This window comes from Hippocampus guttulatus, chromosome 20 (genome assembly GCF_054856545.1).
Source record: "Hippocampus guttulatus isolate MCC_2025c chromosome 20, RoL_Hgut_1.0, whole genome shotgun sequence".
Taxonomy (NCBI): domain Eukaryota; kingdom Metazoa; phylum Chordata; class Actinopteri; order Syngnathiformes; family Syngnathidae; genus Hippocampus; species Hippocampus guttulatus.
In genome coordinates, this window is record NC_141280.1 from 11,088,814 (window position 1) to 11,104,108 (window position 15,295).

Genomic DNA, 15,295 nt, shown 5'->3' on the forward strand with positions numbered 1-15,295 from the left:
TTTACTCAACCAGGCAGGGAAACAAGCTCCCGAGCTGTTGAGTAGAAGCACCCGTGTTTAAAGCCAAACTATGACCGTTTTTGCTTTCTAGACCTGGACTTTACACCTCTGATGAAACAGGAGTCATGGACTGCACTTCCTAATCACTCAGTTGATCACTTAAGGGGTGTTCACACGGCACACATTTTTCTCCGGCGCTGCACCGGTGTATTTTGTTGCGATATATTTTACACCGCAGCAAATTGTGTGGAGCGTTCACACGTACAAAGCCGCTGAGCGTGTCAGCACCGGCACAGCGTCGGTGCAGCCCCACTTGTGTTCACACGGCAGTTTCTGCAGCGGAGCAAAACGACAGAAAACAAATGAGCTGTCGTCTTGGTTCTTTTTAAAACGTATACACAACTCAAGTGACTACTGGACAGGCACGTCCTTCTCCTTCTCGGTCTCCGTGCCTTCTGCTCGAGAGTGACCGCCCCCGAAAACGTAAATCAACGATGACTTCAATGACACTCAGAAAAGCAACTACGTAATGCGCCAAACAGAAAATCAAGAGAGGAAATCACATATGGGGCGCGGGGGGTTGTGAACACGCAACAAAGGAACAAACTACACAAACAACTCCGAGACTTCCTACAAAAGGAAAGATGATACCAGCCAAGTCTTGTGTCGTTATTAAACAAACACATGACGGAAATCCGACAGAGCACGAAAGCAACGCATTCTCGCCGTACGTCAACTCTTCTCAAGCATTTGCTCTGGAGCAAATTTAACTCAGTTGCGTTCACACGTGCAAATTTACATCGGTGCTGCTTCGCAAACGAGAAATTTGCTCTGGAGCAAATTTTTAAACCACCTCCCTGAGGTGGATCAAGTTTGCTCCGGTGTAAGCTGTTTTCCGGGGCTACACCGGAGCTAATTTGCACGTGTGAACGCTCTACTGGGACACCGGACCAAATCTTTCCGTGTGAACACCCCTATAGACGAGATATCTTCAATCCTGTTCCTCAAAGGCCAGTTTGCTAGATGTTTTCCCACCCCACCTTGCTGCAACACTTGTGATTCAAATGATCAGGATCGTTATCCAGCTTTGCAGCCTTTGCTGATTATCTGATCTTTCGAATCAGGCACGTTGCAGCTGGGAGACATAGAAAACATCCAGGGAAGTGGCCATCGAGGAACACGACCGATGGCCGCTGATATAGACGGCCAAAAACAAAAAATAAATTGGTAATAAACCAAGTTTACCAATCTCAAATTAGTAACATCACATGCTAACTGATAGATAAAGTAAGATGATGCCTGCTTATGACGTATCATTTTTCTATTTAAATAACGTTTAAGTGCCAGCAGTCATACGACTCTTGGACCTAACATCAATTAAATGTGGAGGAGCACATTTTTTTTGTCTTGGGGTTCATTCCCAGGCATCCTCCGACATCCCACAGTCCTCGAGGTCTCTTATCCTGCATATTTTAGACGTCTCCAACTTCCAACACACCCGATTCAAATGATTAGCATCCTTATCAGGCTCCTGCTGAGCGTGCTGATGAATGATCATTTAAATCAGGTGTGTTGGAGGAGGGAAACATCTAAAACCCTCAAGGACCGGAGTTGGTGACGCCTGTATTGAAAGCACGCCCAAATGTAACCATTTTATATTTGAACGCTTGACAGCTTTGCATGGATTTATTTTAATTTGGCATGGCTCAAGTGGCCGCACACTACCGTTGGTGTGTGTGCTCAAATCTCAAGAGACATATAATTCAAAGTAAACCCCTTTATTTGTAGAAGGCAGCACATATCCATTAGACAGACACTTCTCCACACGTGCTCCCACACGCGACGACAGTCGAAATGACACAAAACGCACACCGCATGTACATGCCACACCGCGGCCCCCGCGCAGTGAGTATTTTAAACCTTGCGAGGCAATAAAGATGAAACATGATAGATCAGGGGTGTCCAACCTTTTTTGACCAAGGATCGACTTTTCAAGTAACTGACCTCCCACGATCGACCCGCATAGTGCACGCGTACCCACACGCATGCCATGGTGAGCAATGGCTATCATGGCCCAGAACACGAATGAAACTGAAAAATAAAGTCGATACAAGAGCTTGTGAGTTGGAAAAATGAATCAGTGCCTACCTTAGTCGAGACCTGACGTGGCGGCATGGGACGCACTTTGGCAGCGTCTTCAGGGCAACAACTTCACTATCGTAGCTCACGTGTATCGTTTTAAAGGTTTTCTCTTGGGACTTCCAATTCCCATTCTTTGCCGGTGCCAAAGTGAATTGTACATGAAACAAACTTGGAATGAGAATAATAAAAATATATGGCAGCAGCTCTAATCGCGAGCTGCAAGTGCAGACTGCTGACTGCTAATAACCTTCGGTGATGCAGGTCACGCGCCACCATAGGTTAAAAGTGACCTGCTTTGTTGTATTATTTTATTTTTTAAATACTTTTTTTGTGAAAGTGAAACTGAGAGCATGCTTATGGTGCAGTGTGCACTAACACAAAAATCTAGAATATTGATAACGTGCACACAGACACACATCAATTTAAAATTGATGAAATTGAATCAATTGCCCCACACCCCCGCGATCGACTTGGGACCAGTTCACGGGCGACACGATCGACCGGTTGGGCACCCCTGTGCTAGATAGTGGCCTCAATGTCTTGTGAGACGGAAACCTCACTTAAAGCTAGTGGTCGAGCAGTATGCCTGCTCTGAAGCCCCCATCTGTCTCCCACCCACATAAATAGTTGGGGTTTTCACACTCCTCAGGCTGGTGTGTTCTAACCAAGCCTTGTTGCATGAACTAATGAAGACTTCTCGGATGAGAGGCCTTTTGTCTCAAAATTCAATTTTGATCATACCTTGATTATTTTTGCGCATCATATTCATGTACTTCTATATGTATGTATAGTTTTTACCTGGCAGTGAGAAAAGAGGCTACCTCACACCTTGTGGACGGAACTGGTCAAAGACCCCACTATAGCCTGCGCACACTATGTAGGGCGCTGAAGTATGTGGCAGCGAACCCATGCAATATTGTGCAGCGCTCACTTTATGAGGTAAGAAGCCAGTGAACATGAATTCACCAAATGTACAGTGGTACCCCTACTTAGGAACATCTCTTCATGCGAAATTTTCAACTTACGAAACGCCTCAACAGGAAAATATTGCCTCTAGTTATGAAAGAAATTTCAAGATATGAAAGGTAAAAATACAGTATGAGTTGCTACTCCCAGCTTTGAGCTTCCTGAACGCAACATACTTATGTTGCTTATGCTCTGCCATTGCTCGGTAAGAGCATCATCTTGGCATCCCATTGGCCAAGGGGGACCTACCGTATGTGTCTATGTGTGTCGATAGACAGATAGGTGTTTATGCAGCGTCCTCGGCATTCGCCTCTCGGGCCATGAGGTCTTCCAATAGTTTTACGTACCGGTAAATGTGAATCCCCTGACCAAGTGTTCACCAGTCGGGCGTTCGCTCACTCTGCTGATGTTTGCCTTGGACATTGGAATTTTAAAATCTGACGAAACCAGAGGTCCTTTGCTCAGTTGTTTACAAAACGCCAGGCAAAAACCACTTCTGAGAGAGAACATGAAGAAGAAAAAAAAAAGAAAACCTTTATTTGTCTCACAATGGAGAAAGAAATGTAGCAATTTACAGCAGCAATAATTATGAAAAAGAAAGTACAAAAACAAAACAAGTATTTGCATGCACACAGAAAAACTATTAAAAAACAATTTAAAAAAACCGATCAGGACGCAGTTAAAAATTAAATGACCATTTTTATTCTTTATTCTTTGCTTTTTACATTGTGCACAACTCTCATTTATCGTGCAATAATCAAATTTGTTACATGTATTTGTTACATATTTTGATGCATTTTTATGCTTTAGAAAACATTTATGTCTGAATTTTGGGTGGGGCTTGGAACGGATTAGGGCATTACATGGAAAACGTGTCTCTACTTTTGTAAGTAGAGACACTAGATTTTCTAGTGAAGAAATTTCTTCCGGAACCAATTAATTTCGTAAGTAGAGGTACCACTGTAATTGAAACACTAGAATTGTTCACTTTTTGTTGTTGAAGGCTTCAAAGACTAGCTGTCTATTTATTATCTCTGCTTTTATTGACTTTTGTGTTAAGCAGCTCAAGCGCCGATATCTACTTGCCCCTAATCATCCACTAACTGAATGTTTGCAGGGTTTCTGTCTCAGCTTTCTAACTCAGCTCGACAGAATGTCCCATCCTGTGGTCCAGAAACTGGTTTGTCAGCACATTCTCAAAGGAAACACCAAGTGTCTCAATCAAGTAAGAATTCCGAGAAAGTTAAATACCTTCGCTGTAATGGCAATCAGTCACTGTAAAGGGGAAGATTGAGGCTGATGTTGGGGATTTATTACAGAAGGGACTGAGTAGAATTGTTCCTTTTTACTAATTTACGTAATATTTTTTAAACTTTATTATCATGAAACCGTCTCGGCTTTGATAAATAATAATTCATGCGGTTTCATTTATATCCAACCTTATTTGGTCTTTATATTTCTTTCAGCCCATTGTGGCTCCTTTAGGCAAACAATGTGTGGCGGTTGAGGGCTACTGGGTGTCACAGGGAGATTTGGAGCCAACTTTGGATCCCAGCTACATTCTCACACCCTCAGTCAAACTCAACCTACGGGACCTTGCAAGAGTGGTATCTGCAGGGTAGGTGCAGCGCATTCATAACAGTGCTTCAGTTTTTCCACATTTTACAGACAAATTGATATATGTCAAGACTTTATTTGTTTCAGTTTTGATGAAGAAAAATTGCCGGTGTTTTGTGTGTCAAGATTTGGACACGGGAGGCTAATAATGTTGAGATTTGTCATAACATTCAACTTTTATTTATTTTATTTTAGAACATTCTTATTTGTTTGTGTTTCTGCTGTAATCATCAAAATGGAAACAAATAAAGGCTTGAAATGTTCAGCTTTGGGTGTGTCTAACGAATAACAAACAAGTTTCACTTTTTGAAACAAATTATTGAAATAAATGAACTTTACTTGGGTATTCAACATTTTTGGCATGGACCTGTGTGTCCACACACACACACATAGGAAAAATTAGCTGCTGAATATGTAGGCGGAAGTTGTATCTCCACATTCATGATTATCCAATCACAAACCACGTTGCGTTTGTGACGTCCAAAAATCATTTCTTTGACATTTTTGACAAAAATAGATCAGTGTATAAATTATTAAATTGTAGCATCATTTTTAATTTGGAAACCGAAGAGTTAATATTGTTGTAACCTTGTCATATAGCCGTCCGAAAGCAAAGCCTCACAGATAAGCTTCTGGTGCCGCATATTTTTTTTTTTGTTCTCTAAATAAATGATACATTTTCTTCATGTTTTGACAAGAATTGAAATTTCCCAATGCATTATCACTAATGTAAGTATATCTTGAAGGATTTTGAGCTTTACTCACACAAAACGGCAAACACAACTGTACGGTATATCTATATTCTCTGCTGTAACACTGTGGTTCTTACCCCAATTAAATGTGCCCCACCCAAAAAAAAAATTATTAATTATTTCTCAACCTCCTTAGACAACTTTTTACAAATCATTCCTTACTGATTGGAAACAAATCGTCTGTTGCAAATGTCCTGTGTGCTTCATCCATAACAGAACTCACCCAGTGCTGATCCAGGGGGAAACCTCTGTGGGGAAGACAAGTCTAATCCGTTGGCTGGCTGCAGCGACTGGTAACCATTGTGTCAGAATCAACAACCACGAGCACACAGACATCCAGGAGTACATAGGATGCTATTGCTCAGATGACAAGGGCAAACTGGTGTTCACAGAGGGTAAGAGATCAGTTCTGTCTACTGAAAGTCTGAATATGGAGTCACTTGAAATGTCAAAGGATAGCTGTCGATGTTTCGTCTTTTTCCAGAGCTACCACTCATTTTTCCACCTCGACTAAAAAAACCAAAAACAAAACCACAATAACTCATCAATTCTCTTTTCTAGTTAATCAACCCTGTTTTTAAAGCTCCAGCAGGGAATCGGTCGCAAAATGCGAGGAGTTTGCAACTCATTCAACTGTTCGGTGCAGGTTTTAGTCCATTACAACTGAATATTATAATGTAGCTGAACTGTTGTGCTGGATCCTGGATAGTGGGTTATTGATGATCCTCTTGGAACTCCTGACTACGTTGTGCAGTCAGATGTCCTTTTTTTGTTGCAGCACCAAACGAGTGCTGTATAGAACCGCCTGAACGTCTCCTGTGGCAGGCTGTGCTTCCTCAGCACATGTTGGAATTACATCCTCTGCTGCGCCTTTTTGAGGATGGACTTGATGTTGGCCTTCCTCTTCAGTTCTTGCGAGACTGTAATTCCTCGAAAATTGAAATTGTCAGCTGTTGATACCAGTCAGCCAATTACAGTATGAGGGGCCGCAAGTTCACAATCATCTCTTCCTTAATGAGCCTGCTCAGCTCAAAGTTGTGTTGCCTGCAAACTTCAGTTTGTTGACACAGAAAGCTATTTTTGTCCAGAATCTGTGAGAAGTGGCTGAACTTGTCAAAGTCGAGCTGTGCTCCACTGCTTATTATTGAAGAATGGAAAAACGTAGAATCAAACTTTTTTGCCTGTTGGAAAAAGATAGTCTATTATTGCGTTGGGTAGATTTGATGTATGAATAATGGTACAACAGGAACAAGACCCCAAGACACTTAAACTCCTCCACTTGGGGCAAGAACTCGTCCCCGGAGAGGGCACTCCGCCCTTTTCCGACTGAGGACAATTTTTTTCAAATTTGGAGATGCTGATTTTCATCCCAACCGCTTCACATGTGGCTGCGAACTGCTCCAGTGAGAGTTGGAGAGCCCCTATTGAAGAAGCCAACAGCACCACATCATCTGCAAAAAGCAGAGATCCAACACTGAGGCCACCAAACCGGACCCCCTCAACGCCAAGGCTGCGCCTTGAAAAGATTATGAACAGATTTAGCATCGGTCTGTCGTGGTGAAGAAGGAGCTGAGCCAAAAGGCGAAGCTTTCAATTTACCGGTCGATCTACGTTCCTGTGGTTACAAGCTATGGGTCGTGAGAGAAAGAACGAGATCCCGGATACAAGCAGCCGAGATGGGTTTTTTCTGCAGGGTGTCCGGGCTCTACCTTACAGATAAGGTGAGAAGCTTGGTCATCCGGGGGGGCACAGAGTCGAGCCGCCTCCACGTCGAGAGGAGCAAGATGAGGTGGCTTGGGTATCTGATTCACATTCCTCCTGGACGCCTCCCTGGTGAGGTGTTCTCGGCATCTCCCAGCTGGCCTGGTAACGCCTTGGGATCCACCGAGAAGAGCTAGAACAAATAGCTGGGGAGAGGGAAGTCTAGGCTTCCCTGCTTGAGCTGTTGCCTCCGTGACCCGACCCTGGGTCAGCAGTAGAAAATGAATGGATGGATAATGGTAGAACACAATTGTCTGTGGGTCTTGAAAAATCAGTCAAAATACTCTGAAATGACTCTGTGAAAATAGCTTTGAATAAGTCAATTATGGTGTGCTCGGCTTAGTGGACCTGAGTGTGTGCTAAATACTGGACCTGTGTGTGTGCCTAATACAGAGGAAATACACCACGAGGTGTAAACCAATGGTGAGCCTCAAAAACAGGAAGACCAGATTTGAGTTTACAAAGAAACACCTAAAAGAACCTGTGCAGTTCTGGAACAACTTATGGACAGATGAGACACAGACCAACTTGTACCAGAATGATATTCATTGCTTCACAATGCAGATGGGTTCCTCGAACATACTGTGAAAGCAGCCAAATCATTTTTAAAGGCAAAGAAGCGATATGTTCTGCAAAGGCCAAGTCAGTAACCTGACCTGAATCTGATTGAAAATGCATTTGACTTCCTGAGGACAAAACTGAAAGCACTCAAAGAACGAGCAGGAACTGAACATCACCAGAGATGAAACCTCGTGTCTGGTAATGTCCATGAGTTTAAAACGTCATCCTGTCATTGATTCCAAAGAATTTACAATAAAGTATGAAAAAGTGAATATTTGATTTATGATTTTTCGTTGTTCACTTACCTTTGTTCCCTTAAAAAGTTGAAGGCCCTTATAAACTGTTGTAATTCCTACAACCCTTCACTCGATTTGGCTGTAATTTAATTTAAAGCTCAGGATGCACTTACAGCCCATCTTGGTTTCATTTTAAATCCATTGTACAGAGCTGGAATGCTGAAAATAGTTTCAATGTCCAAATAGTGATGGAGCTGACTGTCAACGCTGCTTGTATTTGAATCACTTGCAGGCATTCTCATCGATGCCATGAGGAAAGGTTACTGGATCATCCTTGATGAATTGAACCTGGCCCCCACTGATGTTCTTGAGGCCCTCAACAGGCTGCTAGATGACAACAGGGAGCTTTTCGTTGTGGAGACACAGGAAGTCATCAAGGCTCACCCAAGATTCATGCTGTTTGCTACCCAGAACCCTCCTGGTCTCTATGGGGGTCGAAAGGTATTCCATGAAGATAATACTGACAATTATGGCCACATTTATTGGTACCCTGTGCTTCTGTCACATAATGCAACAGTTCAATGGTTGCAATTACTTATTCTTTGCTGTTCACGTTTATTTCACGGGGTTGCTTCGGGCGGAGAGAAGAAGGGGTTTCTCCTCTGCCAGCAGAGAAAAAAAAGTTTGAACATCACAGGGGAATGTGGTGACCTGTGGTTATGTTGTCTGCAAAATTATATCTTGGTTGACAGTTCAACTGATATTAGGGGCACATAATCATTTTCAGTAAAGGGGAAAATGGAAGAATTGCAAAATGATTTGTTTTTTTTAATCCGACGCACCTATCCCTTGTGACAAGAAAAGTCTGGTGAGTGTCTAGAGAACTTTTGCCAAACCTTCCGGTGATAATTTTACAGTTTGAGCCCTGTGAGTCCCAGGGACTCTGTGATCAGAAAAGTATGAGTCCCATTATGCATCTAGAGAGTCCCAAATTTTGAATTCTGAAATGGTCTACTTCAGGGGTGCCCATTACGTCGATCCTGATCTACCGGTAGATCTAGGACTCGTCCCAATTAGATCTGAAAGGTGTAGAGGGAAAAAAAAGACATTTGTGTGTCTTTGTACACGTTAGTAATATATTTTTTGTGTTAATGCAGACTGCACACTAATCATCCTATCAGTCTCATTTTCCCAAAGAAAGATTTTACAAATAAAATAAAGCAGGTAAATCTTTAACCTACGGTGGCGCGTGACTACGTCAGCGGAAGTTGTTAGCGCTCAGCAGTCTGCAATTGCAGCTTGTGATCAGAGCTGTTGCGCTATATCTTTGATCGTCATTATTCTCATTCAGAGTTTGCTTCGTGTACAATTCACCGAGGGCACGGGCAAGGAATAGGAATCTAGAGGGCTGAGGGGGAAGCACTTTAAAACGGTACGTGTGAGCTAGTCAACAGGCTTGCTTCCGTTTAGCTTCTCATCATGGCGCGGGTGTGGCTGGGTGGGTGGGCAGTCAGGGGCGATCCCGGGAGGTTGGTTAAACGAAAAGTAGATCTTCGGTCCAAACAGTTTGGGCACCCCTGGCCTACTTATTCAATTGCATATGATAATAACACAAACAACAACAATATACATTGATAATAGGTTTATTTCTTATAAACAAATGCTACAAAAATTTAAATAATTCAGGCATACAAGATTTGCTGAGAAATAGGTTCTTATTTCATCCCATCGTTCAATCTTTGAGTTCATAAATTCTCCTCTCTTTACTCTGCTTCCAATGATGCAAGGCTTTCTCAAAGTCTATTTATCATCGCAAAAAACTATCCAACTTTAGCTGCTTCCTCTGTGATATCTCTGCAATCAACCAACACTTGTACGGAACACTTGTTTTAACATTACACAACTTGGCAATCGTCTGCTTCCTGTGAGGTGAAGGCCGATCTCGCCAATCTCATCAAGCGAGAACGGAAATCTCATCACGCGAGATTACTTAACGCGAGATCAAAACAACAATGGCGGCGATGGTCAAACTGCAATCGTTGCTGGAAAAAATAATTTACCACAGTTTTTTTTGTTTTGACTGAGAAATTTTCTTGCATCCCAAAAATGCACATTATTTGGAACTGTGCGTCTCGCGGGAAAATTATGCATCTAGGACATGGGACGCAGAGGTAGCGAGATGGCTGACCTTCGCGACCATGACCTTGTCACGTTGTGGCCCCATGAGGTCTTAATTTAGAACCCTGTTCATGTTTGCCTCTCGTTTTCCTCTAGGTTCTCTCCAGAGCATTCAGGAATCGCTTTGTGGAGCTGCACTTTGATGAGCTACCTAGCACAGAGCTGGAGACCATCCTCCATTTGCGGTGCAGCATGCCTCCATCGTACTGTACGAAACTAGTCAAGGTCATGATAGATCTACAGGTATGTCTGTTTTAGTGGTTGGTTGAAATAAGTGATAGCTCATAATCTGCAGAGGCCTGATAACGGCCCTGATCATTTGAATCAGGTGTGTTGCAGCAGGGAGAGATGGAAAATATGCAGGAAAGCGGCCCCCGAGAATCGGGGTTTGAGACCCATGATTTATTGTATTGGAGCACCTCTTAAAAAAACAAAGACACTTACCTCGATGTCTGCTCCCCAAGATGAGTGCAGTCAGAAGATCCCTCAACAACCATTCTTCTTATAATCTCAATTCTCAACGATGAGAATAATTCCGATTTTTTTTCTTCTTCTTTTCCTCCCCCTCAAAATTGTTGCGATTGTGATATATTTTTGCGATTATTTTTTCAAATGTATTCTTCAACAAAGAATCTTGATTACAACAGACTATCACTGTGTTATAGAATACAAAAATAAAGGCAAATGTAGCATTATTTAATATAAATGACAGTTTATCTCCTACAATTACAGGCATAAACTTATGAAACACTTTGAGGTGCAGTTTGGCAAACCTTCACCATGTCAACATAATTCTGCCACGTAGGTGTGATGTAAACTTAAGTACAGTCATACCTCCATTTTCGACCATAATCCGTTCCAGAAGGCTGTTTGAAAACCGATTTGTTCAAAAACTGCAACCATGTTTCCCAATATAGTCAATGAAATAAATTTTAATCCGTTCCAAAGTCTAGAAAACAACTTTTTTTAAAGCTTTTTTTAAAAAACTATTTTACACCATAAACTATATAAACATGTAATAATGTAATAGAGCAGGTAATATGTAAAATACTGTACAAACTGTACAAACATTTTGTATATTTTATTTTTACCAATTTTAACAAACATTAACATTGTAACATAAAAATTCAAGTAACCTCTCTCTCTCATCGTGACAATTGTAGATTACATTATTTTACACCTTGAACTAATAAACTCTAAAGTAATGGCTGTAACTATGGACGCTCTCTGCAACCCTTCGCTACGGTATAAGGTAACATCCCTCCTTCCATTTTCTGAACCACTTTATCCACACAAGTCCAGTCTCATCCATATTAAAAGTTTTGGGGAAGATATTCCTCGGCCTTGATGAGATTTTCAAATTCAATTTTAAACTTTTCGGCAGCTTCCTTGTCTGAACTGGCTGCCTCCCCATGACGAATGACGGAATGTATCCCACTTCTTTTCCTAAACTTTTCGAACCATCCTCTGCTTGCTTTAAAATCAAACTCTTCAGGAGCCATTTTTTTATCAAATCTCCATACAATTGTCTTGCTTTGCCACAAATCGTATCTTGGCTAAGACTGCTAGCTGTTTCTCATTTATGAAGATAAGCAAACATTTCTCTACTTCCTCTAAGATTTGTGGCCTTTGTTCACTAACACACGAGATCCTTTAGCCACATCAGTGACTTTGAGATGGTCTTTCTTTTTTAGGATGCTGCTGATCGTCGATTTCGGCATGCCGAACTCCTTAGCCAACACAGACACACGTACACTTGATTCACATTTCGCTATCAAATCTTTCTTAAATTCAATAGTTTTGCGCACTATTTTCCTCTTTCTTTCACCGGCCAGAAATAACAGTCCGATTTGCATAGATGTCAATAAACACGATGCTTTTTAAATAAAATCTTTATTGAACACGTCCGCTGAAATTGGACGCTCTTTTTTAAAAAACCTTTATTGAACACGTCTGCTCACAATGGAACGCTACCCGAGGAAGCGTCACTTCCTCGTGTAAGGAAGGCAAGAGGAGTCAAGTGGCGCATTCAAGTGCGCTCAGTTTGGTCGAGAACCGATTTTCGGTCGTAATCCGAGGCATAAAAAAATTCTAAATGTCTCATTGAAAACCGATTTGGTCGAGAACAGAGACGTTCAAAAACCGAGGTTTGACTGTATATCATTTCTGTCCTGTGAAAAACACACACATACACATATCTTTGTCATATTAATTTTTTTTACATTATTGGGGAGTCCGTGTTTCACTACTCGTTCTCCGTGTGTCATTCTCAAATTTATTGAAATCCGTACACAATGCAAATATGTTGGTCCTTATCTTGAGAAGCAAGCGCTGCCCTCATTTTGTTTGCATCATCACAACATCCGGTTTCGGCCATGTTGTTTCTGGGACTGTGAGTCTTTTGGACCAAAATCGAAAATGTACTTTGGGACAATTTTGTCCAAATATTTCTGCCCGAAAAATTGATGTGAACGAAAAGCCATGATGTGAAGTAATATTGATGATGATATTTTTTAAACTTGATTCTGACCAGTGATGCCATTCCTGCTCTCTCTCTGCAGTCAATGCGCAGAGGCTCTTCTGTCTTTGCAGGCAAACATGGCTTCATTACACTCAGAGACCTGTTCCGCTGGGCAGACCGCTACAGGCTGGAAGAGCAGACTGAAGCCTCTCAGGACTGGCTTCAGCATTTGGCTGATGACGGTAAGGCTTGTCAAAAATGTCTGTGTAACCTTAATCTATTTCTTATGTTAATTCAAAACCCCGAATCAACTTTTTTTCCCCCCTCATGTTCAGGATATATGTTGCTAGCAGGACGCGTGAGAAAGCCCGAGGAGGAGGCCACCATCCTGTCCATCCTCGAAAGACACTTTAAGAGGACCGTGCACCCAGAAAACCTGTTCTCTCAGAAACAAGTCAACAAACAGTTTAGTGAGTAATTTAATATAATAAGAATTATGGGAGCATTTACTTCCCCGCTTTCTGCATGGGTAGAAAGCATCAGTCGTGCCGCTTCAGGCCATATTCTTTATTCAACTGTCCATCCTGTGGACAGATCCCTTTGTTGATAGCATTGCTGGAGTTCCAAAGGATTTTCACCATGTGGTATGGACACACAGCATGAGGAGGCTAGCTGTGTTGGTTGGACGATCACTTCGATTTGGCGAGTCTGTGCTGCTCGTCGGGGACACTGGGTAAGGTGTTGCACATCTGCCTTCCTTGACATTTTGTGTGTTTCCAAGCATTCAGACGAGGGTGTGCATCTCTCTAATAAAAGACGATTACAGAGTAGTTATGTGTGAGTCTGCAATTTAGCGTACACAGACAGGTAGGAGCTTCTGCATTAGCATCTCTGGTGAATGCGAGGTTAAGTTTCATCTCGATAAAAAATTATTGTGAGGTCCTATATTGTACAGTTGAGTTCTTGAGGTAATGTATTGAAGATAAAGGTAACAGTTTTTTTCCCGTAACTTCCTCAAAAATGTGCAATGCTCCTTAATGCCACACATCGGCCTCTTTCGTGTCAATGCATGCGGGTGAGAGTGCTTGGAATGGAGTCTATACAGACAATCGTCTAATCGTCTGTGAATCTGCAAATGTGTTATTAGGCACAGTTTAGTAACATGTTCTTCTTTTTTTTTTTTTAAACATATTATGACGTTATGGCGTTATTAAGAGGTGGATTGAATCACTAAATAGCCACTGAAGGCACAGGTCCAAAATTCACCGCCCGCTACTGCATTTGACTATGACTATTAATTAACTTGTCATTCCATCCATCCATCCATCCATCCATCTATCCATTTTCCGATCCACTTTATCCTCACAAGGGTCGCGGGGGTGCTGGAGCCTATCCCAGTTGTCTTGGGTCAGTAGGCGGGGGGACACCCTGAACCGAATTAATTTGTCTGTACAGTAAATGTGGTATTTCCTTCAGACGTATTGCTCCAATAAAAGAAGATTCGATGCGTATCGAGACATATTTTAAAGATTCAGTTTAATTTGGTGCACTTGTAGTTTCTAACTCCAAATCGATTTTCTGATTGAAATTGTTTTGTGTTACACCCCTAAATTTGATTAAAAATCTAATTTCTCAACGGATTTGTTCGTGACTTGCCTGATTTGTGAGGTGAGGTTAAACTATGATTGCACAAGTCATGCTCATGTCTCCTTCTATCCGCATCTCTTCTGCCTCCCACACACTCACATGCTCCCCCACAACTTTTTCAGGTGTGGAAAGACTACAATCTGCCAGCTGTATGCTGCTGTGACTGGGAAGAAGCTTTTTTCTGTCAACTGCCACCTTCACATGGAAACATCCGACTTTCTAGGAGGGTTGCGACCTGTCCGACATTCCTCTCAGGTACCGATGCACAGTTAATTTTTGAACTTATAGATAAAAACAAAACAAAACAAACTAAAAAACGCCAACTATTTTTCCCGGGTATCTTATTTGGCTTGCTGGTTTATTTTCAAACCAAACAAACCCCATATGTTTTGAATGATTAAAAATTGTCTTGTAGCACCACCTCAGTAGAAAACATTTCAGTGTGCAATGCAGCAGTAGGCAATGTATGTTGAGTGTGAAGCTCAAATCGACGTAGAAAGCTACGTGAAGCCTAGCATAGCGCGAGCTCGCTTTAGCCTTACCGACTCCACATCTGTTCGTACAGGCTTGCTAATGACCTGAAACATGCCCTGCTCTGATGTGGACTATCACTGAATGCTCAAACAGTAAAACTGTTTCTAGAAAGAGTGATGGTGCCATCCCAGTTAGCTCGAAGGCCATCCAACAGCAGGTCGGGTCGGTCCCAGAAAGATGGCCATTTATACAATACAATACAATACAATACATACAAAACATGTTGATTTATATAGCGCTTTCACAACAGCGGCAGCTGTAACAAAGCGCTTAACAAAACAGTTAACATAAAGTAAAATAATAAACACAACACATAACATAAGACACGGACAGTCGTGCAGTCCTAACCACTTTTCCATCACACGCTTTGTTGTTTGAAGCAGTTTGAGATGAAAGAGGAGAGAATCAAAGTGTCCTTTAACCAGTGGATCAGAGATGTC

General features: G+C 41.9%; 1 protein-coding gene across 5 annotated transcripts in view; it reads left to right on the top strand.

Moving 5' to 3' along the window:
• mdn1 (midasin AAA ATPase 1) overlaps positions 1–15,295 on the top strand; it is a 144,270-nt gene that overhangs the window by 24,860 nt on the left and 104,115 nt on the right. For all 5 annotated transcript variants that reach the window (XM_086100503.1, XM_086100504.1, XM_086100506.1 and 2 more), the window contains exons 21-30: positions 2,934–3,081; positions 4,226–4,333; positions 4,575–4,726; positions 5,694–5,872; positions 8,328–8,536; positions 10,310–10,456; positions 12,775–12,916; positions 13,010–13,144; positions 13,269–13,407; positions 14,444–14,576. In XM_086100503.1, coding sequence (XP_085956629.1) covers positions 2,934–3,081; positions 4,226–4,333; positions 4,575–4,726; positions 5,694–5,872; positions 8,328–8,536; positions 10,310–10,456; positions 12,775–12,916; positions 13,010–13,144; positions 13,269–13,407; positions 14,444–14,576 — 1,492 coding nt within the window. The remainder of the gene's footprint in view (positions 1–2,933; positions 3,082–4,225; positions 4,334–4,574; positions 4,727–5,693; positions 5,873–8,327; positions 8,537–10,309; positions 10,457–12,774; positions 12,917–13,009; positions 13,145–13,268; positions 13,408–14,443; positions 14,577–15,295) is intronic.